The 27,889-nt window shown below is 46.6% G+C and overlaps 1 protein-coding gene across 8 annotated transcripts in view; it reads left to right on the top strand.

The window, feature by feature from the left end:
• Positions 1 to 27,889, top strand: part of Sun1 (Sad1 and UNC84 domain containing 1) — a 47,574-nt gene that overhangs the window by 5,218 nt on the left and 14,467 nt on the right. For 2 of the 8 annotated variants that reach the window (XM_048436949.3, XM_085683184.2), the window contains exons 2-14: positions 10,063 to 10,159; positions 15,807 to 16,001; positions 17,641 to 17,825; positions 19,000 to 19,026; positions 19,129 to 19,308; positions 22,021 to 22,218; positions 23,144 to 23,209; positions 23,461 to 23,571; positions 25,277 to 25,375; positions 25,754 to 25,847; positions 26,411 to 26,469; positions 26,588 to 26,733; positions 27,287 to 27,526. In XM_048436949.3, the coding sequence (XP_048292906.1) occupies positions 10,083 to 10,159; positions 15,807 to 16,001; positions 17,641 to 17,825; positions 19,000 to 19,026; positions 19,129 to 19,308; positions 22,021 to 22,218; positions 23,144 to 23,209; positions 23,461 to 23,571; positions 25,277 to 25,375; positions 25,754 to 25,847; positions 26,411 to 26,469; positions 26,588 to 26,733; positions 27,287 to 27,526 (1,677 nt within the window). In that variant the 5' untranslated portion in view covers positions 10,063 to 10,082. Of the gene's footprint in view, positions 1 to 5,383; positions 5,408 to 6,811; positions 6,936 to 10,062; positions 10,160 to 15,806; positions 16,002 to 17,640; positions 17,826 to 18,999; positions 19,027 to 19,128; positions 19,309 to 22,020; positions 22,219 to 23,143; positions 23,210 to 23,460; positions 23,572 to 25,276; positions 25,376 to 25,753; positions 25,848 to 26,410; positions 26,470 to 26,587; positions 26,734 to 27,286; positions 27,527 to 27,889 lie in introns of those variants that run through there. The other 6 variants (XM_085683188.2, XM_048436946.3, XM_087903355.1 and 3 more) reach the window with 5 other exon arrangements.

The following is a 27,889-nucleotide window of genomic DNA, read 5'->3' as shown; positions in this document are numbered from 1 at the left end:
GCATTCTGTCTTCTCACCTTTGGGTGTGGTGTTAACTGTGGACTTTTCATGGCTGCCTGTAGGAGTGTTGAGGGTTGAGGACCCCGTTTGTTGAAGAATAACTAAACGGTCTTTAGCCCAGACTGACTTGGCTGTGTAGCTGAGGACAGCCCTTAACTTCTGCTCTTCCTGCCTCTACCTCCTGAGTGATGGGATTACATTTGTACCACCACACTTGGTTTATGCAATTCTAGGGATGGAACCCTGGGCTCTGTGCCTGAGAAGTGTGCATTGTACTAGCTGAGCCACACCCATACACTTTTAAATTTATTTATTTGCTTGTCTTTTGTCTTGTTTTGTTTTGTTTTCTTTGGAACTCACTTTGTAGATCAGTCTGGCCTAAAACTCATAGGGATCCACCTGCTTCTGCCTCCTGAGGATTAAAGGCATGAGCCACCTCTGCCCTGCTATTTTTATTTTCTTAATTTTGCAAGGTGGGGGTCTGCTTTGTAGCTCAGACTTGGAGTTCTATTTTTCTTTTTTTTTCTTTTTTTTTTTTAAATTTATTTATTATGTATACAATATTCTGTCCATGTGTATGTCTGCAGGCCAGAAGAGGGCACCAGACCCCATTACAGATGGTTGTGAGCCACCATGTGGTTGCTGGGAATTGAACTCAGGATCTTTGGAAGAGCAGGCAATGCTCTTAACCACTGAGCCATCTCTCCAGCCCCTGGAGTTCTATTTTTCAAGAGCTGGAAATACAAATGTGAGCCACGACATCTAGCTTATCGAGCGTTACGTTATGCATGAAGGGTGTGGGGATTCTCCAGTGCATTTTCTGTACCCACTGCCATGGGCGTGTGGTTTTGCTTGACGGTATCTCAACAGACTTCTGGCCTAGCTGCCTCCAGCCTCTTAGTTTCCCTGACACCCTCACTTCCAGGTGTTAAATGGGTGCCACTAGTTCTTGAGGCTTTGGAGTTCTTCGATGAAAACCTGGGTGCCTTTTGGCATTCTTCATTGCAGAAGCTCTCTGGGCCTTTTTCTGGCTCAAGTTGGCTCTCATTCATCTGGGTTCCAAAAGTTCCTTTCTTTTTGGCTCTTCCTGTTCTGTGCATATTTGCCTTTCCTTGGAATCTGACATTTGTGTTCAACACTTTATTTATTTCTTATGTGGGTATAGGTGCCATAGCACCCATTCGGAGAGTAGGGGACAGCTTGCCCGCGTCCGCTCTCTCCTTGTACCTGAGTTCCCGGGATCCAGTTTAGATCAGTAAGCTTTGTGGCAAGTAACTTTGCTTACTGAACCATATTGCTGGCCCTGTGCTTATCTGTCACAGGGCGAGCTGGCTGGAGCTTACTGACTGGAGCTTACTGACTGACCTATTTTTCAAAGAACATGGGTATTTAATGGAGTGTGCTTCTGGGTTTGGGAGTCTTGAGTACTCTCCTAAATGCTCTGCTCCTTTTGAGGTTACATCTCATAAACCAGGCCAGTCTGCATTTGCTCCCTGTAAACAATTGTACATTTTTAGAAGTCAGCCTCAGGACTCTTGCTTTGCCTTAAAGGTCTCAAATGAGGCAAGAGTTCCAGGGATTGGCAGGATGCCTCCCAGGACTTGGACCTCAGGCTGCTGCTCCTGAGTGCCTGGAGAAAGGAGTGCCCTGTTGCTCTGGTGAATGCTCAAGGGGCTGGTCCTGGATACCAGCTGAGGGGTTGCCATGCCACCTCCTTGACTGAAAACATGCTCATGTTTTCTCTTCCCTACTCCCCAAATTTGGAACTCACTGCCATTCTGGAGCACCTACCTCACTAGATTTTCCGATGGTGAATCTGAGAATGCTAGCTCTACCTGAAACTAGTCCCTTCACAGGTGACAGAGGAGCCGCTCTCACTATAGTGCTGGACTCTGGACTCTGCTCAGCAAGCAGCGTGGTCCGTGCCGGTCAGGCAGGGGCTCCCTGCTCCCTTTCTTTTGGAAGTGTGGGTCATAGATTTTAGTGTGGAGACAAGATCTCTGTGACAGATGCCTCTTGACCTTTGCAGAATTAAGCTGCAGGTCACAGACTAGTGGTGTGAAAGGACTCACTAGGGTAGTGGTTCTCCCAGCTGGAGAGAGGATTCCCTCAGGGCCGATGAGGTTTCAGAGTGCCTCTCTGTCTGCCCTGCTGCTGCTTTTCTGCTTCCTTGTTTTTTTCAGTGCTGGGTGTTGAACCCTGGTCCTTACACACGCTTGTTTAGTGCTCTCACAGAGCTGTATGCCCTGGTTGTTGTCCTTTCAAAAAATACATTTTGAGATAGGGTCTTGCTGAGTTGCTCAGGCTGAATATTCTATAGTACAGGCAGTCCTTGAACTTGAGGCCTTCCTGATTCATCCTTTCAAGTAGCTGGGATTACAGTGCTATGGTACTGATGTTTTTGTTTGTTTGTTTATTGGTTTTTGGAGACAGGGTCTTCTTTATAACTCTGACTTGTCTAGAACTTTCTGCGTAGACCACACTGACCTGGAACTTAGAGACCCATCTGCCTCTGCCTTCTGGGGAATGGGATTATAGGTGTACACCATCAGGCCTGGCTTTCATTTGTTTTTTAAGTTTACCTTTGTAGCCCAGGCTGGCCTCTAATTCCCTATACTCCTACCTCATCTTTCCCATTGCTTAGTTAGATGCATGCCCTACCAACTCTGGTCTAAAGTGAGTGTGTGCATGTGTGTTTAATACTGATTTTTTAAAATAGGTGTGGCAGAATTCTTTGTTTTTGAGGCAAGAAGGACTTTGCTATGTAGGCATGTGGGCTTGGAACTCACAATCCTTCTCCATCAGTCTCTGTAGTTGTAGGCTAGGCCTAGCAGAAATTTGATTTTACAGAAGTTACTCTGGGATATCCTCATCTGTAGAGCGCTTTCCTAGCATTTGAAATGTCCTGGGTTTCATTTTATGCACTGCAAAAAAGAGACCAAGGAAACAAATTTTTCCCTGTATTTTTCTTGACAGTGGACATAGTCATTGAGCCTGCTGGGTAGCACCTGGCTGCTGTGCAAAGCCAAGTCCTAGGTGATGGTGAGTCAGTGAGGTGGAGGTGGAACATGTGTGTACGTGATGCCTGTGCTGTATCTGTGTGGCTGTGCTTCCCTGGTTCTTCAGGAAGGTCCTGTAGGGACAGATCCGGTGAGGCATCTGTCTGGAAGGACTGCAGGAGCACTCACTATCAGTTAGGGTATGATGGGGTTTCAGAGTACCACTGAGGGGTGAGGCCTTGACAGATGGTGCTTCCTGGGAAGCTGGAGGAGGGCCTGGCATTATGTACTCCCCACCCCCTTGGATTGTAGTGGGGCAGACTCTCAGACCTGAGTCTGTGGGGTTTGACCTCAAATGGTGTGGAAAGTGGTTTTAAGACATGATGTGGTCCTCATGATTTGTGGCTAAAGCTGTGATGTGGTTGGCTGGATGTGCTTTATTGACAGTGCCAGGAGATGCTAACCCCAACTGCAGCATCTTCCACCTTCCCAGAGACAGAAGGAGGTGCTGCCATCAGTTTTTAAGTTTGTCTTTCACAATGTCTCTGAGACCAAGTGCTCCGCCATTTTTCACATAAGGTTTCATCACTGTGGGTGCAGATCAAATCTCTTGTGTGACCAGTAACCTCAGGCCTAACCCAAGCAGCTGTCCCCAGCTGTGGCCCCCAGCAGGAACCAGTAGAAAGATTGTACTTGTTTATTTGAGAGCTGCAATTCTGTTCTTGTTTTAGGTTTGTGTTGTTTGCGTGAAGCTATATTTAATTTATTCCTGAAATTTTCCTGCTGTGTTCTCTGTTTTGCTGTGAAATAGGTACAGGCATTCTCGGTGACAAACATTCAGATGATAGGGTGGAAGGACTGAAGCTCACTTTAAGATAAGACCTGGGCTTTGTATGTGCATCCTTCATGGGGAGAGTGGTGTTGAGTGAGAAATCTGTGGCTGAAAGACCCTGCTGAGCTGTGCCTACTTATAAAAACACTTCCAGGACTGGTGCCATGGCTCAGGGTAGAGCATTTGCCTAGCATGCGAAAGCCCTGGGTTCTATCCTTGGTATTAGAAAAGAAACACAAACAGTAAGCAATTCCTTAGACTGAAAGCAGAGCTTGCATCTGAGAAGTTTCCTTATCTGACCTGTGTTCTCCTGGGCAGCATAAGCACAGAACAAAGGTAGGCCCTCCTCGTATGAAGGACTTGGAAGGCAGCTGTGACTTGGAAGTCTTCTGTGTCAGCTTTGGCTGGAGCCCTGGTTCTCCGCCTTAGGTTCTGTAGGCCAGTGTACTAGGCTAGTGCTCTGGAGCCTGCACTCAGCTCCTGCCTTTGCCCCAGCACCAAGCTGACTTCAAACAAATCCTTGTTTTAGAGGCCAGGGCACCTGTGAAGGAGCATGGTATGAACAAAGTCATGTCAGTGGTGACACTGGTTCAGGTAGCCAGAAAGGCTGGAGGAGTGACAGGACCTCTGATGACCAACAGTTTCTTTTCAGGGGTTTCTGGTGCTGTCAAAAAAGTTACATTTCTTCAGTTAGAGTTTTGCTGCCCTTCAGCCTATAGGTGCACATCATTTCCCAACAGTCCCACACACTGAGCTTCACAGAGCAGGCTCTTCAGGGCGAACTAGGAGGCAGACTCAGTCAGCAGATGATGGGGCCTTGGAGATGGAGCAGTGTGGATATGCTAAGCCTGTTCTTGAACATCAGAAGGAGGAGCAGCAGATTGCAGTTGACCTGTAGGTGGTGGCATGAGCTTGTGAGGGTCCAGGTGTGGCTGAGCCATCATCCATGCTGATCAGTGGACTTTTGTCTTTTGTTCAGGGCAGGGTTAAGTTAATCTTTCATTTCTGGAATTGCTGGCCTGGGAGGAAACAAATCTTTTTTAAAAACTTATTTTTAAACTTAACAAATTTATTTATTGTTTCTTTCTGTGTGTATGAGAGAGAGAGAGACAGAGAGGGAGAGGGAGAGACACAGGCAGAAGGAAGGCACTCGTGTGGTGGTGTGCATGTGTGGAGGTCAGAGAACAACTTGTGGAGCCAGTTCTCAGTTCTTTACTGTGTGTGTCCCAGGGATTAGAACTCAAGTTTGTTTGGCTTGGCTCCAAGTGCTTTGATATGCTGAGCCATCTTGCCAGCTCATATTCTCTCTCTCTCTCTCTCTCTCTCTCTCCTCTCTCAACAGCTGGGAACTTGAACCACTCTGATGAGGAAGCTTTGTCTTTTTTAACTCAAACACAGCATATATTCCCAGAAAGTAACACAGCTAGCGTTGCAGTGTGTGTCTGTCAGGCTCTGCCTTGTGTCCATTCTGTCCTCTGTGTTTTGGTTTTATGAGATCATCTTACTCTACATAGCCCAGGGTGGCCTTGAATTCGCAATCCTTCTGCCTCAGCTTCCTGAATAGCATTGATTACAGGTATGTATCAAAGAGTAAAATAAATTTTAATGGTAACTGTTGTGCTGTAAATCAGATCTGCAGTGAGCTTTGAGAAGGAGTGGGCTGCTTTCCTGTCTGACAAATTCTGTGCCTTTCCTTCAGAGCCTTGTACAAATTTGGCCTGTTGTTGCTCTTTGGAGAGTATATGTGTGTGCATGCTCATGTATGTGAACCTGTGTGTGCAGTCATGTTTCTGGGATGATTGCCTGGACCATCAGTAGACCACTGGACTGGTGAGTTTGGGCCCAGGGCAGATGTTGAGGTCAGTGTCCTCACTAAGCAATATTGGGAAACAGGGAGTTTGATGATCTGCACACAACTTTGTGTTTAGTAGACTTTCTCTGGAGAATGTGATCCTATGACTTTCTAGATTCAAGAAGCAGCATCAGGTTTAATGGTGGGGGGAGAGGGTTCAGGGTTTGTTCAGTCATGATGTCATGGTTACTGCTTCCTCCTTGTCCTGCCCCAGACATAGATGTCTAGGCTCAGTATGTATTCACACTAGTATTCTGTGTGGCATCGCCTTTGCATCTCAGTCCATCAGACACCTTTTCAGAGCCCATCACCCTCAGCTGCCCCTTTCTATGGATCTTCCAGCCTTAGATAGGAAGCTGACATGTGGCCCCTGGTTGTCTTTCTTCTTGAACATTTGTGCTGAAAGGAAGTTAGGTTCTCCTTAGATGGTGGCATGGGGTGTTCCACTGACTGGGAACTGAGATGAGCTGTGCAGTGGCCAGGGTGTGCAGAGGATGTGTGGCCTCCTCTGTCCTGGAACATTCATCTCATGCTGAGGTATTCCTACAGATAGAAAAACATGTACTCTCTTACATGTCCCTGCTCCCTTGCTTTGGGAACCAAGGCTTGGCTGTTTGAGACTTCGCTGTTCCATATAGGTGGTGTGAGTGGGATGGCAGGGCTGAGTCTCCCTCTGCTATTACCCCAGTGATCCCTGGTCTTCCATCCTTATCAGGGCTTGCAGGCGTTAGCCATTGGACTTTGGCATTGCTCTGCAAGTCCTGGGGGTTGAGCCAGGCCAAAAGTGCCCCTTCCACCAGGGTGTTCAGATTACAGTTGTGGAGAACTTGGTGGAAGTCAGTGGTGACTTTAGGCTCAGGTTTGACCCTGCCAAACAATGCAGTTGCCGGAAGACTGGATAGTGAAAAGTCCTTTTGGGGAATGAAGGTAGGAAGTTTGATTTTGATGTCAAGTAGATAACAGGATAACAAGAAGTAGTTGAACACCTGTTCTGAAGAAAGACAATAGGAGTGGTTACTGATGTTGTCATTTGGCCCAAAGTGTTCCGGTCACCTGGTCAGAATCCATTATTACATTCTACTAGGGCGGGGCCCTGTTGTTCGGGGGTTGGGGAGCAGTGTGCGTGAGACCCTAGAGCCTGCCAGGAGGTTGGAGCCAGTGACGCGTTGTCAAGTTCTGTGCCTTGACGTTCTTGTTTGGGTCTGTTCAAGTGTCCCTAACATACAAAGAGGGGGATGGAGCAGCTAAGCAGGTATCAGGCATTATTGGGTTCAGCAGTTACTGTTACCTGCAGAAGGTTGTCAGCATGTCCTCTCACCTGCCAGGAGTGGCTGGCAGGCTGAAATGTTTTCTCACACTTAAGTGTGCTGTGAAGTTCTTAGACCTCCTGGGTGTGGTGACAAGTACCTGCTGTCCTAGCTGCTCAGGAGGCTGAGGCAGAAGGATTGCTTGAGTCATGAGTTGGAGGATTATCTAAAAGAAACCATGAGACTTCTCTCTTCTTTTCTAAAAAGAAGAAGAAGAAGAAGAAGAAACAGCTGGGTGGTGGTGGTGCACATCTTTAGTGGCAGCACTCTGGAGGCAGAGGCCAGTGGATCTCTGTGAGTTCAAGGCCAGCCTGGTCTGCAAGAGCTAGTTCCAGGGCAGGCTCCAAAGCTACAGAGAAACCCTGTCTTGAAAAACCGAAAGAAAGAAGGAAGGGAGAGAGGGAGGGAAGAAGGAAGGAAGGAAGGAAGGAAGGAAGGAAGGAAGGAAGGAAGGAAGGAAGGAAAAGAGAATTGGTGTTGTAGTGCATTTTGTGACACATGATCTCACATCCCAGGCTGGCCTAAAACACCTGATCCTCCTTACCTGTGTCTCCCAGATGTTGGGATGATAGGCATGTGTTACCATAGAGATACCAATATGAGTGTCTTATTTTAAAGGAGTATTTGGGCTATTTTAAGGAAAATAGTGTTAGGGCCTGTCTCATGGCTCAGTGGGTAAGAATACTTCCTGCTCTTGCATTGGACCCAGGTTCACTTACCAGCATCCATAGCCCTCTGTGACTGCAGTTCCAGGGGATACAACACCCTCTTCTGGTTTCTGTGAGCACCAGTTATGCACATGGTGCGTATACATATATGCAGGCAAAATGCTCACATTCATTAAAAAATTAAATCTCTAAACAGAAAATGATGTAATGAAAGTCCTTTTAATATGGCTTTTAAAACTGTTATTCACATATAATTTTTTGTTTAGGATATTCCTATTTTCTATTTTATTTTCTTCTCATATTTGGTTTTAACTCATTTTATGAGACAGAATTGTGCTTTGTAGCCTAGCAGGCTTCAAAATGTCAGTGTTCCTCTTGTTTCTACCTCCTGAGCTCTGGAGTTACAGGCTTGAACCACCATGCCTGGCTTTCTTTGTTCTGTTTGATTGGTTTGGTTTGGTGTCCCTCTTTTAAAAACAAACAACAAAACAAAAACATTTAGGTTTGTTTTGTTTTTTTGAGACAGGGTTTCTCTGTATAGTCCTGGCTGTCCTGGAACTTGTTCTGTAGACCAGGCTGGCCTTGAACTCAGAGATCCCAGTGCTGGGATTAAAGGTGCATTTCACCATCGCCCAGCATAGACAGGGTTTTACCTGTAGATGAGACTGGTCTGGAATTCATGACGTTCCTCCTGCCTCAGCGTGCTGGAGTTGCAGGTATCAGCCACCACTGTGTTTCCCTAGATTTTCAGTGGACTATGATTCCCATTACTATCAGGAGTAGTTGTATTTTATTTTGTTTTTCATTTCTGGGGTGGAACCTGGGGCCTTGTGAATAGTAAGTGTGTAGTCTTAAACACAATTCCACTGAGCTGTTTCCCACCTTTATGAGGAGTTGGAATACATTCCATAAATGTGTGTGTGCATGCAAACGTGTGCCTCGTACTTTTAGCTGCAGGAAGATTTGAGTCATTGTCAAGAAGGGAAGATGAGAACCTGAGAAGCAATGTGCTCACCACAGTTTTATGTTTGCCTAAAGGGAGAAGGTATAGAAGTCTGCAACTTTTGCTGATCCTTCTGTTCTTTGCTACTGGGTTTCTTGTTCGGTTCTGAGATATTCCTACAAACCTCAGCTTTGCAGCAAAGGATGGCAGTGCTGCTCTCTCTGACCATGGATGAAAATTCGTCATCTTTTTTCTTTTTTGTGTTCTTTTGTTCGGTTGGTTTTTGTTTTTCTGCAGGGTTTCTCTGTGAAACAGTCCTGGCTGTCCTGGAACTCGCTTTGTAGACCAGGCTGGCCTCAGACTCACAGAGGTCCTCCTTCCTCTGCCTCCTGAGTGCTGGAATTAAAGGTGTGAGCCACCATCGTCTGACATCCTCTTTTTCTTAATGCTAGTCTTAATGCTAGAGCGTATGACACCTTCTAGAAATGGAAAGTGTGGTGGTGCATGCCTTTAACACCATCACTAAGGGAGCAGAGGCAGGGGAATCTTTGTGAGTTTGAGTGCAGTCTTATCTATATAATGAGTTCCAGGACTGCATAGAGAAACCTCAAAAATGAAATAAACTTTTAGTCTGATATGGTGGTGCATGTCTTTAATCCTAGCACTTGGGAGGCAAAGGTAGCAGTTACCCAGAGAAACTTTGTCTTGAAAAACAAAAAAGAGGAAAGAAATGGAAAGTCAGTTTTCAACATTTCAAAAAAGGACTCTGGAGTCACTGTCAGGGTTTCTTGCAAAGTGCCCAGTTTATGTCATTATAAACTGGCCCAAGATTTCTCTTGCTAGTTTTCTTTCCTAAGACAATTTTATTTCATAAAGTAAAAGTCAATTATGTGCATTTTATAAAATTAGCAGAAACCCTCTTGCTAGTTTTTATTTTTAGTGAGGTTCTTGGTTTGTAGACCATGCTGGCTTCAAACTCAAGATAATTCTTCTGCTTCAGGCTTTCTAGTGCTAGGATTATTACCACGCCTCGCCCACTTGTTATCTTTTGGTTTTAGTTTTGTGTGTGTGTGTGGGGGGGAGTTGTATATGGTGTGTGTGTGCAGATGTACCGGTGTGAAGGTCAGAGGACAGCAGCAAGTGTTGTTCCTTGCCTTCTGCCCTGTTTGAGGCAGGGGTTGTATACCAGGCTGGCTGACTTGTGCACTTGTGGGACTTCTCCTACCTTACCTCCCATCTCACCATGAGAAAACTGGGGTTCTGGGACCCAACCCTGGTGGGTATGCTTGGGTGACCGGAGTTTCATTTTTATGTGTACGTTTGGAGCTGACACATGGCAGAAGCTTTGACTTGGGACTAGGAAAAACTGTCATCTGTTAACAATCAAAACGCAGCTGCAAACCCGATCTCTGGACTTGTGCTAATTCTTTAACACCTAGTCCTCTTCTGTTCCCTTTGCAGCATGGTCTGAGACAGTGAACATGGATTTTTCTCGGCTACATACATACACTCCACCCCAGTGTGTACCGGAGAACACTGGCTACACCTACGCACTCAGGTGAGTGAGTGCCCCCTCTTTGGGGTGCAGTGCCACAAGGCCTCAGCACACAGCGTTGAGTTCTTCACAACCATGTGAACATGGAGGATGTGATTGGCTCCTAGAGCGGTGGGCTTCTGAGACACCTCTTGCAGTGACTCAGGTGTTAGTCACTTTGAGTGACTCACTATGTCAGGCTCCACCCTGTGGCCATGGTTGGGAGCAAGCCTGAGAGTGTGACCAGTGTTTTGTCAATAGTTTGGGCATCTCCTGAGAGACACTGATTTAGGGGCTGCCTTTGGAAGGCCAGATTCGAGGAGCGTGCTCCAGATAGGATATTCCTGTTCTTTGGGTCGTTTGAGCCTCAGTAACTGCTTGCTGCTCTGTTCCTTTCCAGTTTGCCTAATGGGAAGAGTGATTGCAGAGGGTCTCACTCCAAGCTGTGGTGTGTGCCGACGAGAATGAGTTGTCCTAGTAGGTTAGGGCATGACTGGCAGGCAGGAAAACTTGGGTGCCTGGCAAGATGTGAGAGGCACACGGGATGTATGTGCTGAGTCATTGTCCAGTGGCTTTACCTATAAGGTGAATCCACAAGAAAACCTAAAAGAAATCAGGAAATAACTAAAGAAAACACCATGTTTGTGTGTGTGTACACATACTTACATGTGTGTGGGCATATGGGTGTATGTATGTGGAGGCTAGAGGTAGACAGTGAGTATCTTCCTTGTTTCCTCTTAACTTTTTTAATGATGCAGGCTCTCACTGAATTCAGAGCTCACCAGTTTGGTTAGTCTAGCTAGCCTGTTTGTTCCGGGATTTCTGCTTCCTGAGCACTGGGATTACAGACATGTTTCCATGCCTTTCTCACACCATCTTGGCATGCACTTTTATTATGAATTACCTCCCCGGCCCTAAGAAGATTGTTTTGGACAGCAGTGGTCAGCTGTGATGTGTGACCACTCTGCTTTCCATTCCCATCCTTAGTCCAGCTGCACTTGCAAGGGATACTTGCTAGGCTCAGTTTCTGTTTTGAGACAAATTGTCCCCATGTAGCCCAGGCTGGCCTCAAACTCACAATGATGTTTTGGCCTGGAGCTTGTAACATGTCAGGAGTAAATGAGTGGCTAGCTCAGGTGACTTCCTTGAGCCTATCTGGGAATATAGAAACAGTTATTCTTACTGACTTATTTTTAGCCTTTATGACCTGTTTTAAGTACAGTGTTAATCCATGTGTCCAGGGAAACCTGTGCTTGGCTACAGTGACGTTCATAGCCTTTGTTCAGTTAGGCTTATGGGTCTGTGGACAGGTGATGCGGAGGAGTGGTGGCAAGGTAGCAACGTGTTAGGTATGTAGACTGGGTCCGTCTGAGGATTTAATCCATGGAGCTATACTTAAAGTATATAGGACTGAGTAGGCCAGACTGTCAAGAACACAGAGGTGGGTGGTGCTCAGTGAGAGCCAGTAGTGGTAGTCCCAGTTTTAGTTGGGTCATTGGGTAGACAGGATTGACAAATGTGACTGTGGATCTGAACCAGTAACCAGTGGGTTGCAGTTGGGCCCCCAAAGTAAGTGAGATTGTCATAGGCCATGGGCAGATTGCTGTAGGCCATGGACAGCATGGCTCAGACAGTAGCACAGAGCAGAGTTGGAACAGTGAAGCTGGGCTGACAGAGGTGAAGGGAAGACCCAGTGGGGGACAGTAAGCCGAGGCACAGTCATGGCATAGGGATCCTGTGGGTGTAGTTCCAGGCTTTTGGTCTCAGCTTCTGTGAAAACTTGTCATGGTCCCAGTCAGATGGTCAGTGTGGCAGGAGGCAGAGCAGCTGCACCTACTCTCCTCCGGTAACACCTGCTAACCCGTGCCAGCACTGGTTCAGCAGCTTTAATTCTTAGCCATCTCAGTGACCATCCAGAGCCTCCATGGCTTTAAGTAAAATGGCTTTCTCTTGGAAAATGCGTGCACTGTGAGAATTTGGAGAGAATGGAGAAGTTGGTCTGCTGCCTCCTGCTCCATCCTGCAGTGATACTGACTCCCTCATGCCTAGTTTTGGTGGGAATGTGATCTTTAACTTCAGCACCCAAGAAGTAGAGGCTGGTGGAACTCTGTTTGAGGCCAGTTGGGTCTACATAGGGAATTTAAAAAAAAGAATAAAGTTTCCCAGATCCATCTCCATTTGCTCATAGGGAGTTTTCACATCAACCCAAGCAGGATCCTCACCCTGTGTTTCAATAACTTCTTTCTTGAGTCTACTTATATTTCCTGTGAAGTGGTATTAGGTCTAGAAGTTTGAGTCTTATTGTTTGTGTCTATGTAAGACATTTCTAGGTTTTCATATTTGTGTGCCTACAGGTATATGTGTGTGTTGAAGTCAGATATCAACTTCAGTGTCATCTACCTTGTTTTTTGAGACAGGATTTGAACTTGGGGCTCACTATTTCAGCGAGGCTGGCAGGGAGATCTGCCTGTTGTCTCCCCAGTGCTGGCGTTACCACCACAGGCCACCCACACTTGCTTTTTTGTGTGTGGGTGCTTGGGATTGGACTCAAGTCCTCCCACTTGTATTTCAAGCACTTTACTAATTTTTCTCTGCAACTACTGTGTTTGTTTTTTTCAGAGAGGATCTCACTAGCCTGGTACTGAAGTTCAGTTATGGCCTTCTTCACTGGCATGGCTTCATGCCCAGTAGTGTGATGAAGTTTTGTGTCACAGTCTAGAGAGACTTGAGATGGCTTTTGTTGTTCCTTGACCCACCTGTTGTCAGCCCAGTCAGCTGCTCACAAGGGTCATGGCAGCTGTTGATGGCCTCCCTCAGGGAGGATGCCTCCCCCAGAAGTCGTCAGACTCAGAGCTATATGCTCTGCAGGCAGTCACTGCTTTTCCTCTGCTAGGAGGAAGGCTGCATATAGGATGAGAGGTGGCTGCAGTGAGCCAGCCTCAGTGTGCCTGGGAGCCAGGAGCCTGCAGCAGGCCAAGTGCAGTGGAAAGCCAACCATGGTGAGACTGAACATTGTTAGTGAGTCAGTTGCTCAAAGCCAGGTACCTCAGGGAGCAGCTGGTCAGGTGGAACTGGGTATGATATAGCCAAGAGTGCTTGTTACTTTTCACTTTGGAGCCCTGCTGAGAGTCTCTCACCGAAGAGAGAATCTAAGGTGTGGAGAGAGTGGAAGAAGTGACTAAGAAGGAACGGTCCCTGGAGGGTGGGAGGAACTCAGTACAGGGCACAGGACATGGCTACAGGATCCTGCAGGAAGGAAGGGTGTGTGTCAGGCTTCCTTTTTGAGGAGCCGTGTGTGTGTGTGTGTGTGTGTGTGTGTGTGTGTGTGTCTGCAAGTCTGCAACTGCCACACAGGAGAACAGAGGCAGTAGGTTAGGGACTTGTCTGGGCTACAAAGTAAATTCTAGAGTCTGTGGAGATGGCTTACTGGGTTGATTCATGTGTTCTCACTGAGCCCAGTGAACTAACTCCTATCCCTGGTACCTAAATGATGGGAAGAAAGAACTGTCCCTCGTAAGTTGTCCTCTGACCTGCACATATAAACCATGTATGTATGAAACGCTCATCACATAACATGGTGCCACTTCATATCCAGACTATAGTCAGCAGTGTGAGTGGGGCAGTTTCTGTTTTCTCTTAGCCTCCATGTGGTAGGCCTCACTTCTCTGGCTAGACAGTTCTGGTCCTTTGCAGACAGTGGCAATAGACAGTCTGAGCTCTTCCTACCACACCATAGGGTCAAATGCACCCTGAGCTATGAGGATCCCTTACCCAGCAGCTAGAGTCTGAGGGTGAATGGGTGGAGGAATGGGAAGCCGAGATGGTGTGTATCTTAGTGTTCTATTCCATGAAAAGACACCATGACCAAAGCAGCTTCTATAAACTAAAGCATTTAATTGGGGCTTCTTAAAATTTCAGAGTTTAGTCCATTTATCATTGTGGCAGGAAGCAAGCAGCACACAGGCAGACATGGCTCTGGAGAAGTAGCTGAAAGTTCTTCACCCTGATATGAAGGCAGTGGGTAGAGGCACACTGGGCCTGGTGTGAGCTTTTGAAACTGCAAAGTCCATCCACAGTGACATACTTCCTCCAACAAGGCCACACCTACACCAACAGGTCACACTTCCTAATCCTTCTCAAATAGTTCCTTTCCCTGGTGACTAAGCATTCCAATATATGAGCCTATAGAGACCATTCTTCTATTCTTTTTGTTGTTTGTTGTTTGTTTGTTTTTATTTTTCTCGGTAGCTGTGGAGTCAGGCCTGGAACTCAGAGATCCACCTGCTTCTGTCTCCTCCATGCTGGGATTAAAGGCGTGCGCCACCACCACTGACTTTTTTTTTTTTGTTTATTGAGACAGGGTTTCACTGTGTAGCCCTGGCTGTCCTCAAACCTACAGAGGTCCTCCTGCCTCTGCCTGTGGAGTGCTGGGATTAAAGACTACCTGACCTTTGTCATGCTTATACAAACCATCATAATGCTGGTTCTTATCTATAGATCAACTCTGATATTAAATGTAGTCTTTGTAAACTAAAGCCATAATTGTTTACAGTACTCTACTAGAAGGAAGCTAATTTTAGGGTTCACTGAAATTGGCCTAGCAAGTGTTCTCATTTAGTACCCTGCTGTCAGCTTTTATCTCATCATGACTCAGCTTTTTTGCTAGTGTACCCTATCTCAAGCATCTTTTTTTGGTTTTTGTTTTGTTTGTTTGTTTGTTTTGTTTTTTTGAGACAGGGTTTCTCTTTAGCTTTAGAGCCTGTCCTGGAACTAGCTCTTGTAGACCAGGCTGGCCTTGAACTCATAGAGATCCTCCTGCCTCTGCCTCCCAAGTGCTGGGATTAAAAGTTCCTGGCTCGCTCAAGCATCTTTGATGTCCTAAAGGCCACGCCTGCTAAAGCATTTGTACTGCCTTCTTAGTGGCACTTAGCGTCTCACCTGTGCGGTCTTCTCCAGCTATACCCTTGAGGCCCTAGGGCCCCCGTGTTAGTGGCTCCTCCTGGCTGCTGGGGTTGCCTATAGAGCAGGACTTCCCCCCTGACTACTTTGTGTCTTTTTTTATGCTCTTGTGAGGTCCCCGACTGACATTACTCTTTGCTTCTTCTCCCAGGGTGCCTCATGCTCACCTTTTGTCACCCTTACCATGTGCCGCTTCTTTTCCAGAGTGACTGGGTTAGTTGTGTCTTGATGAAGAGGGATGCTGCTAATAGGGTTAGCATAGCCTCACCCTCAGGTTATCTAAGAGGGGAACTAGCTAGCTTTTGTACTGAACAAACTGGATACTGCACAGAATGGTGCATCTTTTTATCCATTGCATTGGAAGTGACAGTCTTTGCCATGGCTCCGAAGGGTTTTATGTCCATCTATCTTCAGTGTATGAAATGTGTATTCTGGGGCTTTCCATTTTCTTCTCAAGAACATGTCGCTAATCTCACTTCAGTCCTTGGAGTGTCACTGTCTTAGTGCCCCATCAGGATTCTAGGAGTCTTTGCTTGCCCTAAACAACTGTTCTCAGACGACGGTCCAGGCCTCCCCACTTGAGGTCTGCAGATGAAGGGGTTGGCGAAGGTCCATGCATGGCTGCACTTGCAGTGCAGTAAAGTCAGCACGCAGGAGTGTCAAGGCTCCTGACCTGGCAACCAGTGCTTCCTCCAACCATGTCTCTTTCCAGTTCTAGTTATTCTTCGGATGCCCTGGATTTTGAGACTGAGCACAGATTGGAACCTGTGTTTGACTCTCCGAGGATGTCCCGCCGCAGTTTACGCCTGGTCACAACAGCAGCAACATATAGCAGTGGGGACAGCCAGGCTGTAGACATGCACATCAGCACCAGCAGGGCCACCCCCTCCAAGGAGAAAGAAACCAGGTAAGCACCATGTGGCTTATTTTCACAGTTGTTAAACCCACTGGCTTTCCAGCTTGTCAAACCAAGCTCTTACTCTGGAATTGTTTGTGCACACACATGTTCATGTGCAGATCTGCCATGTGCACTGACTGAAATTGTTCTGGAATGCTCAGAGTATCTGCTGTCTGTCCACAGAGTGGAGCTTATATGCTAATGTGCATGAGATGGCAGTGCGGACAAACTTCTCATGGCCACAGGTGTAAACTGTCTCATCATGGATGAGCTGAGCTTCACTGGCCTACCACGTGTGGAGGGGTGAAGTCTCGCTGGGTCGGCAGCTGCAGTGCACTGTTCTGTCATGGCTGACTCAAGCCTCTCTGTGACGCTTGCTGGCTGTGTACCTATGCACGTATAGTAGGCCTGCTTAGTATATTTTGTCTCTACCTTCCATGCTTGTCTTTACTGTAGCCAATGGCAAAAGTTCCCACCATCTCTGCCTTTCTGAGACACTGAATAGAAGTGACACTTTTGTTTTTGTTTTTTCAAGACAGGGTGTCTCTGTGTAACAGCTCTGGCTATCCTGGAACTTGCTTTGTAGACCAGGCTGGCCTCAAACTCATAGAGGCCCACCTGCCCCTCTAGTGCTGGGGTTAAAGGTGTGTGCCATCACGCCCAGCAGAAGTGATACCCTTTAGTTTATTTTGCTCATATAAAAATTGCGTTGCCCTCGTGGGTGTATGAGACTGCTGACACCTTGTACACACTGCATGGGGCCCTATGTAGTATGCTTCACCCTGAGACCTGCAGACTGTCACATAAAATGTTAGACTATTCAATTGTGGCAGCTGACTCCCAAGCACAGCTCTCTGTGGGACCACCCAAAGGTGGCCAAAAGCTATAGTCCCCAGGACAGGAGAACAGGCTGGTAACTATACTGTATATTAGCACAGCCTTTCACCACACCGAGTTGCCTGGAGGAGGTAGTTTGGTGCTTTGGCCTGTGTGTACCCATTCACATCACTTGATGCAAAATACTTAGAGGACATTTGGAGTTTTGTTGTATTTGTTTGTTTTGAGACAAAGACTCAATTGTAGCTGGGGCTGGCTGGAACTCACAGAGATCTGCCTGCTTCTGTCTACTGATTGCTGCAATTAAAGACGTGTGCCACAACATCCAGCTGTCATTTGATTTTGAGCTCCTTGTGCTGTGTGATATAGGCAGAAGTCCCTTCAGTTAACCACTACCTCTTGCTGTGTTGGCAGCTCTGTGCTAGATCAGAAGCAGTGGGGCTGTTGGTGTGTGTGCTGTCACTTGTTCAGAAAAAGGAGTGGCGTGGTTAGATGTAGAAGCTGTAGCATTTGTTTTAACTCTTAAGTCATTTTTATTTTCAGGTTATTTCAAGTTTGAGCCAATATTGGATTGTTGGGCCCAGAATAGTCTGAAATTTTTTAGAACAAGTTCTTGGACTCCGCTAAATAAATTTTTTTCTTTTCTTTTTTTTTTTCTTTTTCTTTTTTTTTAGATTATAGCAGACAAGGCATAAAAATCACTCGTCTTAAAATGCTGTGTGTTCTTTGGCACAAATTTTGTGTGGATAAAATCTAGTGATTCTATATTCTCTAAGGAAAGTCTAAAAACACATTTCTTACTTCTTTGTAGGACAGTCAGACAGCGCAGAAGTGCAAGCAAGCCAGCTTTTAGTATCAACCACCTGTCGGGAAAAGGAGTGTCCTCCAGCACCAGCCATGACAGCTCTTGCAGCCTGAGGAGCGCCACGGTGCTGCGGCATCCTGTGCTAGATGAGTCTCTGATTCGTGAGCAGACCAAAGTGGACCACTTCTGGGGTTAGTAACCACAGACTTGAACATCCTTGTCCCCAGCATGGTTTTGTCTGCAGTTGTTCTGGGAGGGGCAGAGGTCGGCCTACAAATGGTTTGCTACCAGTACGATTAAGCTCTGTGCGGGCTCCGGGGGGCATGCGGATCCTGTCTTCGTCTGCTGTCTCAGTGGCTTAGGCGAGGTGTGATTATTTATTGCTCAGCGTAATATGACAGATTAAGTGAACAGGCAGCAATCCTGTAGCCACTCTCAGTATGGGACACTCAAATGTAGTGTAAAATTCCTGGTATGTTCTAGAAAGCAGTAAAATTTCTGAAACCTGGCGGTGGTGGCACACGCCTTTAATTCCAGGACTCGGGGGGCAGAGGCAGGCAGATCTCTGTGAGTTTGAAGCCAGCCTGATCTACAGAGTGAGTTTCAGGACAGCCAAGGCTACATAGAGAAACCCTGTCTCGAAAAACAAAACAACAACAACAAAAAAAGTATTTCTGAGTCATTAGAAAATACTTGTTACAGGTTGGACATGGTTGCATATTCCTATAATCCAGAAACCCAGAATGTGAAGGCAGGAGAATCAGGAGTTGAAGCCATACCTAAACTACATAGTGAGTTCAAGGCCAACCTGAGCTCCATAAAAGACCCCTTCTAAAATAAAGGACTTGCTGTGAAGCAATCAGTGCTGGAAGCCAAGAGTCTGCCCCAACTCAGATACAGGGCCATCTGCATCCTAAGGTGACCTATGCCATGTCACCAAGGCTGAGCACACAGACACAGCTCCTCTGCTGAGAGCCACAGAGCTGCCTGCTGAGTTCAGCTTATGTTCTGGCTGCTCTGCTGAAGGAGTTAGAAGAGCCAGCTTAGCTCTAGAAGTCCTGAGTGCTTGGCTTGGGATGCCTCTGCTTTGCTCAGCCATGGAGCAGTCTCAGGCCACACATACTGTAAAAGCCTAGAAGCTCCACACATCTGGCTACTTCTTCCTTCTTGTCTGTCCTTGTGGGCCGGAATGTGCTAGAATGCAGGTCTCTTTCAATGCCACATCACCTTTGGGTGACAGGAGGTTCAGGCATTTTAGAAACAGACCCCAACAATGCCACGGCATAGTGCTGACCTGTCACCTGGCACAGTTGTGGTGGCATTGGTTCTATTTCACAGTGTAATGTGTGCGTATGTGTATTTCAGGTCTTGATGATGATGGAGACCTTAAAGGTAATTACTTTGATACTTTGTATACTTTTCAAACTAGAAGCCATGGTTGGGTAATCTGCAGATAGTGATCACTAGCTTTCATTTGCCTTTTGAAAACCTCAGGTGGAAATAAAGCTACCACTCAGGGAAATGGTGAACTGGCAGCTGAGGTGACAGCCAGTAATGGATACACCTGCCATGACTGCAGGATGCTCTCAGCGCGCACTGATGCACTCACGGCCCACTCTGCCACCCATGGGACCACCTCGAGGGTTTACTCCAGAGATAGGAGTCTAAAACAGCGTAAGTCTCCTGCCTCTGTTGTTAGTAAAAGGGTCTGCCCAGCTCTTCCTGTTCTTATAAATCTGACTATGGGCCTTAGGTTCCATCCCCAGCACAGGCCTTGGTCTCTTACACTGTTTCCCTTACAGAGTTGAACTCAGAATTATTCTTGCAGAACTAAATAGACCTGAATTAGCTCCGTCCTACTTGTCCCTTCCCAGCCTGTGGTTCTGTGGTTAGTATTTTTATACCTGGAAGTAGTTCAGAGTTGGCAAATTTGGACTGAACATAAGCAAAGGAAAAATTCGTACTTCTGTGGCTTCCAACTTGGGAGCTTTTCTGTGTCATTCCAGTGCAGCCCAGATGCCCAGGTGGCTGTAGCACCAGAAGTCGATGCTGCTCAGAGTGGGGTCTCTGGTATGATGGTGTAAGACAGGGTGCTCTGGAAGGATAACTTGGAGCCTGGCATTTGGGTGGTAGCAGCATCCTGACTTTCTTACCTGATGCAGAGGTCATCACAAGTAGCTAAGCAGGGAGGTTGTTTTGGACTGCCCGAACTTCCTCCTGGGCACATTGAGAATGACTACAGACCCTTCTGTCTTCCAAGCATGATGTTGGGCCTTCCCCACCATGAGTGACAGGAAGGCCAGAGCAGCACTGAAAATTCCATCCTTATTGCTCTTGTCTAGTTTCTTCTGTTTCTACAGTCCTAATTCTTAAAAAAGATTGATTAATTGATTGATTTGATTGATTGATTGGTTGGTTGATTGTGTGCAGTGTTCTGCCTGCACGTATCCTTGCCTGCCAGAAAAGGGCACCAGATCTTATTACAGATGGTTGTTAGCCACCACGTGGTTGCTAGGAATTGAACTCAGGACCTCTGGAAGAGCAGCCAGTGCTCTTAAAAAATGAGCATCTCCCCAGCCCCACAGTTTTATTCCTGTGTGCAAGACTTTGTCTGCTGTAGTGTTGTTAGCACTTTAACATTTATGTCACAAAGTAAGAATCATAGAAAGGAAAGGGAGAGGTGACTGCTGGATCAAGGGACACTGCCTTTCCCCATCATATCTGTGAGTGTGAGGGCCACTGTGAGCTTAGTGCCTCCCTTTGGCCTTGCTTCACAGCTCTCACTGGGCCGTGGCTTATCCCAGATGCTCCCACCCCAGCTTCCTTTACACAGCTGAACCTGATGCCTGCTAGCAGGGGCACTGCTGGGGCCGTACAGATATCCCCCTCACCACACTGTCAGTCAGCACCAGATAGTGCTTCTTAGCTCAGCCCTCCTGTAGCTTCTGCTTAATGAGCCAATACTTGTAACAGAAAGACCAGCTGCCAGCTGTCTGCAGGTGAAGTGCACCTCCCAACAGTTCAGCCTATATACTGAGCCATGCACCTGTGCCTGGGTGTCTCTGCTTAGCTATAGCTTAGGCTGCACAGCTTTAAGAGTTGTATGTTAACTGAGATTATTTTGATGTCTGTGCTTTGTGTTATTTCAGTTGTGTATATATTCTCCCAGCTACCTTTGATAAAGACTGGCCTGCCTTGTTATCCCCTACAGCATATATGGGTTTTTCCCCTTCCTTTACTCTTTTGGTCCTGGTGGTCAAACCCAAGGCTTCCTTACACATGCCAAACACATGTCCTGCCACCTGCCTTTAGCCTTGGAATCCTCTTACTCTTGCCAGCTCAACATTTTCTTTTGCTAACATCTTGCCAACGTGATGAGTGTTTGGTTATCTAGGAAACGGACATGCATGCCTCTGGCTAAACCTCTACAGTTCCTCTAGCCTGTGAGGGGCATGTGCACGGGTGGCTGTGGAACCTATTGACTTTGGGGCTGACTGCTCAGGTTCGTGATTTTGTAGTACAACGTTCCAGTTAGAAAATGGCCCCTTCACTATCCTTTTGAAAAAAAGTTAATTACTACTAATAAGACTTACCATTTTATGTGTATCAGTGTATTACTTTATGTGTATTGGTTTTGCCTGCATATATGTTTGTGCACTATGTGTGTGCAATGCCCTGCAGAGGTCGAATCATCTGACACTGGAATTATGGATGGGTGACCATGAGCTGCCATGTGGATCCTCTGGAAGGGCTCCTCCCACTGAGCTGTCTCTCCAACTTCTGAAAAATTTAAAGCTCTAGTATCATGCCACCCACCCTTCTAATTCATGCTGGCCTCCAACTCAGGTTCTGAACATGCTAAGCATTTCTGGGCTTGGAAGTAAATGGATGAAGTACTTCGTAGGCCATGGGTCTCCAGCACCCCACAGATGTCTGTGGACTGGACAGCACCCATGTACCCACTTGACTCCATACTCTTCTTATGCAGAAACATTTCCAAGAACACGAAGACATGACTTATGGCCCTTCCCTCCACATGCTAGGCTCACAGAAAAGTTTTTTCAGAGCTCAGCCATTGTGGGAGCCAGAGAGCCTTCAGTCTGTGCCTCCATGGCTCTGCATCCTCATAGGGGGACCTGCAGTGCTCACTCACTGGGCCAGAGCCTGAGACCTCACTTAGGGAGAGGCCACCACTGCACTTCCTCTACAGTTGTGACTGGCTCACTGGTGGATGCTCTTCTCAGGTGGTCTTTTTCCAAGTGTATAGTGTGAAAATGCTTTACAACTTGGCTTTTTTTTTTTTTGAAAATGATAATTTGGCCATCTGGTTCATTGGGTGGATAAGTCTGTGGGAAGAAATGACGTGTGTTCATGGTTTTCCACTAGGCGGTGCATCCTTTTACCTGGATAGGACTCTGTGGCTGGCCAAGTATACCTCCTCGTCCTTTGCATCATTCATAGTTCAACTTTTTCAAGTGGTTTTAATGAAGCTCAGTTTTGAATCAGAAACTTACAAATTGAAAGGCTATGAATCCAGAGCTTATGAATCACAAAGCTATGAGGCAAAGAGCCATGGGTCAGAAGGTATTTAAATATTTTTTCTCCTTTCTCCACCGAATCCTGCTTTCAAGGTGGAGGAAGCCCTGCTTCTTCTGAGGCTCTTCACTGCATCTCCAGCGTTCTCCATGCTGCTGTCTTGTAGCTGCTCTGTGGGTCTTCTTCCTGTGGGAGCTTGTCAAGTGTTGATGGGACCTGTGTGCAGTTTGGCGCTCTGATGATTGGTCAGGATTTAGATTTTAGGAGTTTATTATTGTGTGTATAGGTATTCATGGAGATCAGGGGATAACTTTGTGAAGTTGTTTTTTCTCCTTCAGACTCATGGCAAGTGCTTTACCTGCTGAGCCATCTCACTGGCCCAGATTTAATATTTTCAACGTAAAAGGTTCATTTTTTTTTTTAAAAAAAAGTTTTTAAAAAGTAGAGGTGGGAGATTGAGCGCTGTCTCAGCAATTAAGAGTACTTGTTGCTCCTGTGGAGAACCTCAGTTGGGTTCCCAGCACCCACATTGGAGGCTTATACCTTCTTGTAGTTCCAGTACCAGGGACCTGTCACCCTCTTCTGGCCTCTGGGTGTACCTACACGAATATATGTATTCCCCCCCCTCCACACACACACATAAACACACCACACATAGTTGAAAATAAATTATAAAGTTAATGGACTCAGCTTTTGACTTTTGCTTATTAAGCAAAACCAGTTCATTTGCACGCCATTTAGAAGCATGCTTCAGAAACCTTTTAGGCAGACCAGTCTTTACCTGTCAATTGCTAATGTACCTTAACAGCCTGGAGCATTCTGATCTTCCAGTTGCCTATGCTTACCTATGTGGTGGGAACCGTCAGCATCTCTGACACTCCTGGGGCATGATCTCTAGTCACACTGGTTTTATAGGGCATCTGGCACTCAAGCTGGCTTTGAGCTTTCTCAGCCCCTTCTGCATGTGTTGCAGCCCATCTCGGTCACTGTGGGAGGATAACTGCCGGAGAACTTTCCAGAGTGGACGGGGAGTCCCTGTGTGAGTACATCTTCCTCATTCAAGGTGGTGCTGGTCTTGGAGGGTCCCAACCCCATTGTAATACTGGGGCTCCAGTATCTCAGAATGAACAGCCCACCTAACTTATTGCTTTACTGGCCAGCAATAAGCTGGTCTGGATGCTAGCTGTGATTTGGGGTGATAGCTTCCTAGGTTCTTGAACATTCTGTGCAATATTCTGGTTGAGGTTTGCATATTAACCTGTCACTCCATCCCTTGTCACCACACCACAGGCGATGACTGTAAGGGGAAGAAGCACCTTCAGACACACACAGCCACCCACTCGCAACTGCCCCAGCCACACAGGGTGGCAGGGGCCATGGGTCGCCTCTGCACCTACACAGGTTATGTCTCATACCTTGTTCTGTTTGTTTGTTCTTGTCAAAAGTACTGCTGTGTTTGTTTGGTTGGTTGGTTTATTTGTGGTGCCAGGTTCACAAAGCACTACTGACCGTGCATGCACTCAAGGCCAGTCTAGGATACATGTATGGTGAGACCCTGTCTCAATAGCAGTAGTGAAAAAAGTACACAGAATCTCTTGAAATGCTTTGTGAATTTGTTTAGTATGGCCTCACTGACACTTGTATTGACACGAGCTCTTGCAGCTACTGCCCAGGCCCAAGAAGTACCTGTAAAGGGTGTGTGCTTTCTAGGCCATGCCTATAATTATCTTCCAGGTACCTTTTGGGGACACCTCTTGGTCAGCTGTTTTTTGGTTTTGTTTGTTTTTTAATCTGAGCTTCAGAAATAGTTGCCTCAGCTGGAGGTAGAATTAGGAGAATCACACCACGAGTTTGTGGTCAGCCTGCTATTCATGCTGAGTTCCAGGAGAGCCAGAGCTGTATAGTGAAATGCTGTCTCAAAAGACCCTCCACAAGCAATTGTCTCATAGATATAATAAACATAAAAGTAATATGCCCTTTAAAAAAATCTTTTTGGGCTAGAGAGATGGCTCCGTAGTTAAGACCACTGGCTGCTGCTCTTTGAGAGGACCGATTCCCAGTACCTACATTGTGGCTAACAATTGTCTAGTTCAGGGGATTCAACACTCTCTTCTGGCCTTCACAGGCACCGAGCATACATGTACACAGATATACATGCCGGCAAAACGATTATACGCATATTAGAAACATTTATTTTTAATCATCTTAAGCCACACTCTCTTGTTACATGCTGTGTTCAAATAGCTTAATGGTTACGGGGCTAGCATGTCAATATTAGGGTAAGAGTCAGTAATCACTCTTGAAAAAAACAAAGCAAAGTTGATAAAAAAAAAAAAACAACAAACCTTTGGTTGGTAACACATACCTGTAGTTGCTTAGGAGACTCAAATAGGATCGCTTGAGACCAGCCTAGCAACATAAAAAGACCTTTTCTCTAAAAACGGGGGTCAGCAAGAAGAAGGGGTAGGTTTTCTGCTCTATGTAATGAAAGGGTGAGTGCAAGTTCATTTTGTTGCTTGTCCAGTGATGCTATAGAATGTCAGTCATCATAAAAGACTACTTTCCACTGTGAACTCTGCAGGCACCACCCACCTGCATTTATGAGCACCTTCTAGACCCTCTGATAGGGTATGGTGAAGAGGCACCTGCCTCTCTGTTAAGTATCTGTGGGTGAACTGAATGTGGTAGCACATGCCTTTAATCTCAAAATTTGGGAACTTGGGATGTAGAAGTGAGTGGATCTTGTGAATCTGAGGCTAGCCAGGACACATAGCGAGACCCTATCTCAACACCCTCCTTTCAAAAAACAAAACCAAACAAAACCACAATGAGCCGAGTATGATGACTCATGTACTTGGGAGGCTGGAAGTTTGTCATTTTTTGACTGTGTGGTGGGTTCAAAGCCAAACTGGGATACAGATGACCTTGTTTCAGAACAAAGGATGTGCATGAGGGAGTCTGTGTGAGCACAGCAAGGTTTTCCTCCTGGGATACCAGAGGGAGTTTGGGCAGAGTATACTGGCAGCCTTGCTCTCTGTACTGTCAGTATGTGCTGACCCCTGCAGTCTGTCTGACAGTGCCCTCTGCCGTGTCTTCTCTGCCACAGGTGACCTGTTGGTTCGAGCACTACACAGGACCAGAGCTGCTGGGTGGTCTGTGGCTGAGGCCATATGGTCGGCGCTCTGGCTGGCTGTTACTGCTCCAGGTGGTTATGTGGCTTCTGTGTTAGTGCTCTCATAAAGTTTGGGGCAGCTTTAAGCAAATGTACGGGACCAGGATAGAGCTTCTTGTTAGGTTCCCAATGTGACATGCTTGTCTCTGCTTCAGGCGCATGGCATCCTGTTTGTCACGTGTTGGGTGTGTGGGCCTTAAGCCCCATAATACATGGCTTGAGCTGCATGGAATGGTGCTTCCCCTTGTTTCATCCTGTGTGTAGCTGGTGTTGCTCACTGTTCTCCTGCCCTGGTGACTAGAGTTATAGGGCCTTTGTCCCTCCAGCAAACCTACCAGCATCTTCCCAGAAACATCATCTAGGAGCAGCTTATAAAGCATGTTTCCTCAGACTTGCTCTCTTGTCTTGTAGGGAAGGCAGCCTCTGGAACCTTCTGGTGGCTAGGGAGTGGATGGTACCAATTTGTTACTTTGATTTCTTGGCTGAATGTGTTTCTTCTTACCAGGTAAGAAACTGTCGATGTGAAGTTCTCATGTCAATGTTAGGGGCTCCTGTGTCAAGGTCAGGATGCCTTGTCAGCATTGGAGCCTATGTTTGCATGGGGAGGTAAACAGCTGTTCTTCACCAGTTGTAGGCAGCTCTATAGCGGCTCAACTTGCATTTGCAGTGTCTGCATCAATACATTTTTATATGTTTTACAGTGGACCTTCATATTTTTGTTTTTCAAATTAACAGAGGTGAAAAGGCAACAACTATTGTTAAGCGCACTGGATATATGTAAAGCTAGAGGTCTCAATCAGATCCTATGCTAGTGCCCTAGTGAGTTCTGCCCAGCTCACCACAGTAGGTGCTACCCTCAGGACAGGGCCTCAGGCCTTTGTGCCTTTCTTATGGTACCGGATAGCACCTCTCAGATTGCTAGCAAGCTATGTGTAAAGGGCCTCCTGTGGGTGTAGCCAGGCCTTGTAGATAAAACTTCAGCAGGGTGTTTAGTATGTACACAGGGAGGGGCAGAATGCCACTCCACCTCTGACTTTCCAAAGTTAACGGTTTCCTTTCTATACTTAGGTGCCTTCGAAATATATGCAAGGTTTTTGTCTTGCTCCTCCCACTCCTACTTTTACTAGGTAAGATGTGGCATGATGACTTTCAGAGACCAGCACATGTCCACGGGTTACAGTGTGGAAACAGTCTCTGACTATGTTGGGGCCTGTACATGTGCACACTGCTATCTTCTTTCCTCAGGTGCTGGTCTCTCCCTATGGGGTCAGGGCAACTTCCTCTCACTCCTACCAGTGCTGAACTGGACAGCCATGCAGCCAGCACAGAGGGTCAGCGATCCCAAGGACGTGCACAGACCTGGCCCTTTTCCCCCCAGTCCCCCTCTGAAGGTAACCAACCAGAGAGGTCTTGGTGGCACCATGAGCATGTGTTCTTTAGAGCTTTTCATGCTACTTGTGAACAGGTAGTCTTAATATTTTTTTTTCGAGACAGGGTTTCTCTGTAGCTTTGGAGCCTGTCCTGGAACTAGCTCTTGTAGACCAGGCTGGCCTCAAACTCACAGAGATCCTCCTGTCTCTGCTTCCCGAGTGCTGGGATTAAAGGCGTGCGCCACCACTGTCCAGCGGGGGAAAATATTTTTGAGACAGGCTTTTATTTTGTAGACTAGGCTGGCCTATAACTCACAAAGATCTACCTGTCTCTGCCTCCCAACTATTGGAATTAAAGGCATGTACCATCCATGGCCCTAAAATTGTAAAAACACAAAATAACACAAGTTTTATAGCTTTTCATATGTTCTAAAATAGTTCAGATAATTGCAGAATTATAAGTATTCCATTACTCAGTTATGAGTATGAATGAATAACATTTCCTACTTTCCTAACATGGAAGTGGAAAGAACTATAGCCCCGTTCTGGAGTATCCCTTTTGGTTTCATCTCAGGTTAATTATGAGGCTTCCCAGTGGCCTCAGGAGAGTGACATGGGACAGAAGGTAGCCTCTCTGAGTGTGCAGTGCCACAACCACGATGAGAGACTTGCAGAGCTGACAGTCCTGCTTCAGAAACTCCAGATGCGGGTGGACCAAGTGGATGATGGCAGGGAAGGGCTGTCACTATGGGTCAAGGATGTGGTTGGACAGCACCTGCAGGAAATGGGCACCATAGAATCACTTGGTGCTAAGGTAAGGCCCAGAAACTCCTTCGGAACTTGGCCTACATGGTGAATCTTATCATTGTACTTCTTGCCACTGTGATAAAACACCTCATGGCACAAATGAGGCAGAGAAGAAGGGACCAGCATAAGATCTGCTCTTTGGGCACATCCCTGGTGCCGTACTACCTCCAACAAAGCCCTTCAAACATTGCTACCTCCACCCAGTTGTGTCAGCAGGTAACAAGTCCATCTGTTGCCTGCTCTATGGGTAGGGTTGTCCCAGTGATCCCTCTTGATCCAGTGGTAAGGTGATCTCAGTGATTGGGTCACGAGGCTGAGGACCAAGCCTTCAACACAAGCCTTTTGGTGACACTTTCTATCCATAGTATAA

This window comes from Myodes glareolus, chromosome 2 (assembly GCF_982192425.1).
Source record: "Myodes glareolus chromosome 2, mMyoGla1.1, whole genome shotgun sequence".
NCBI lineage: Eukaryota > Metazoa > Chordata > Mammalia > Rodentia > Cricetidae > Myodes > Myodes glareolus.
The sequence above is the reverse complement of the archived record's forward strand: the minus strand, read 5'-3'. Positions and strand labels throughout refer to the sequence as shown.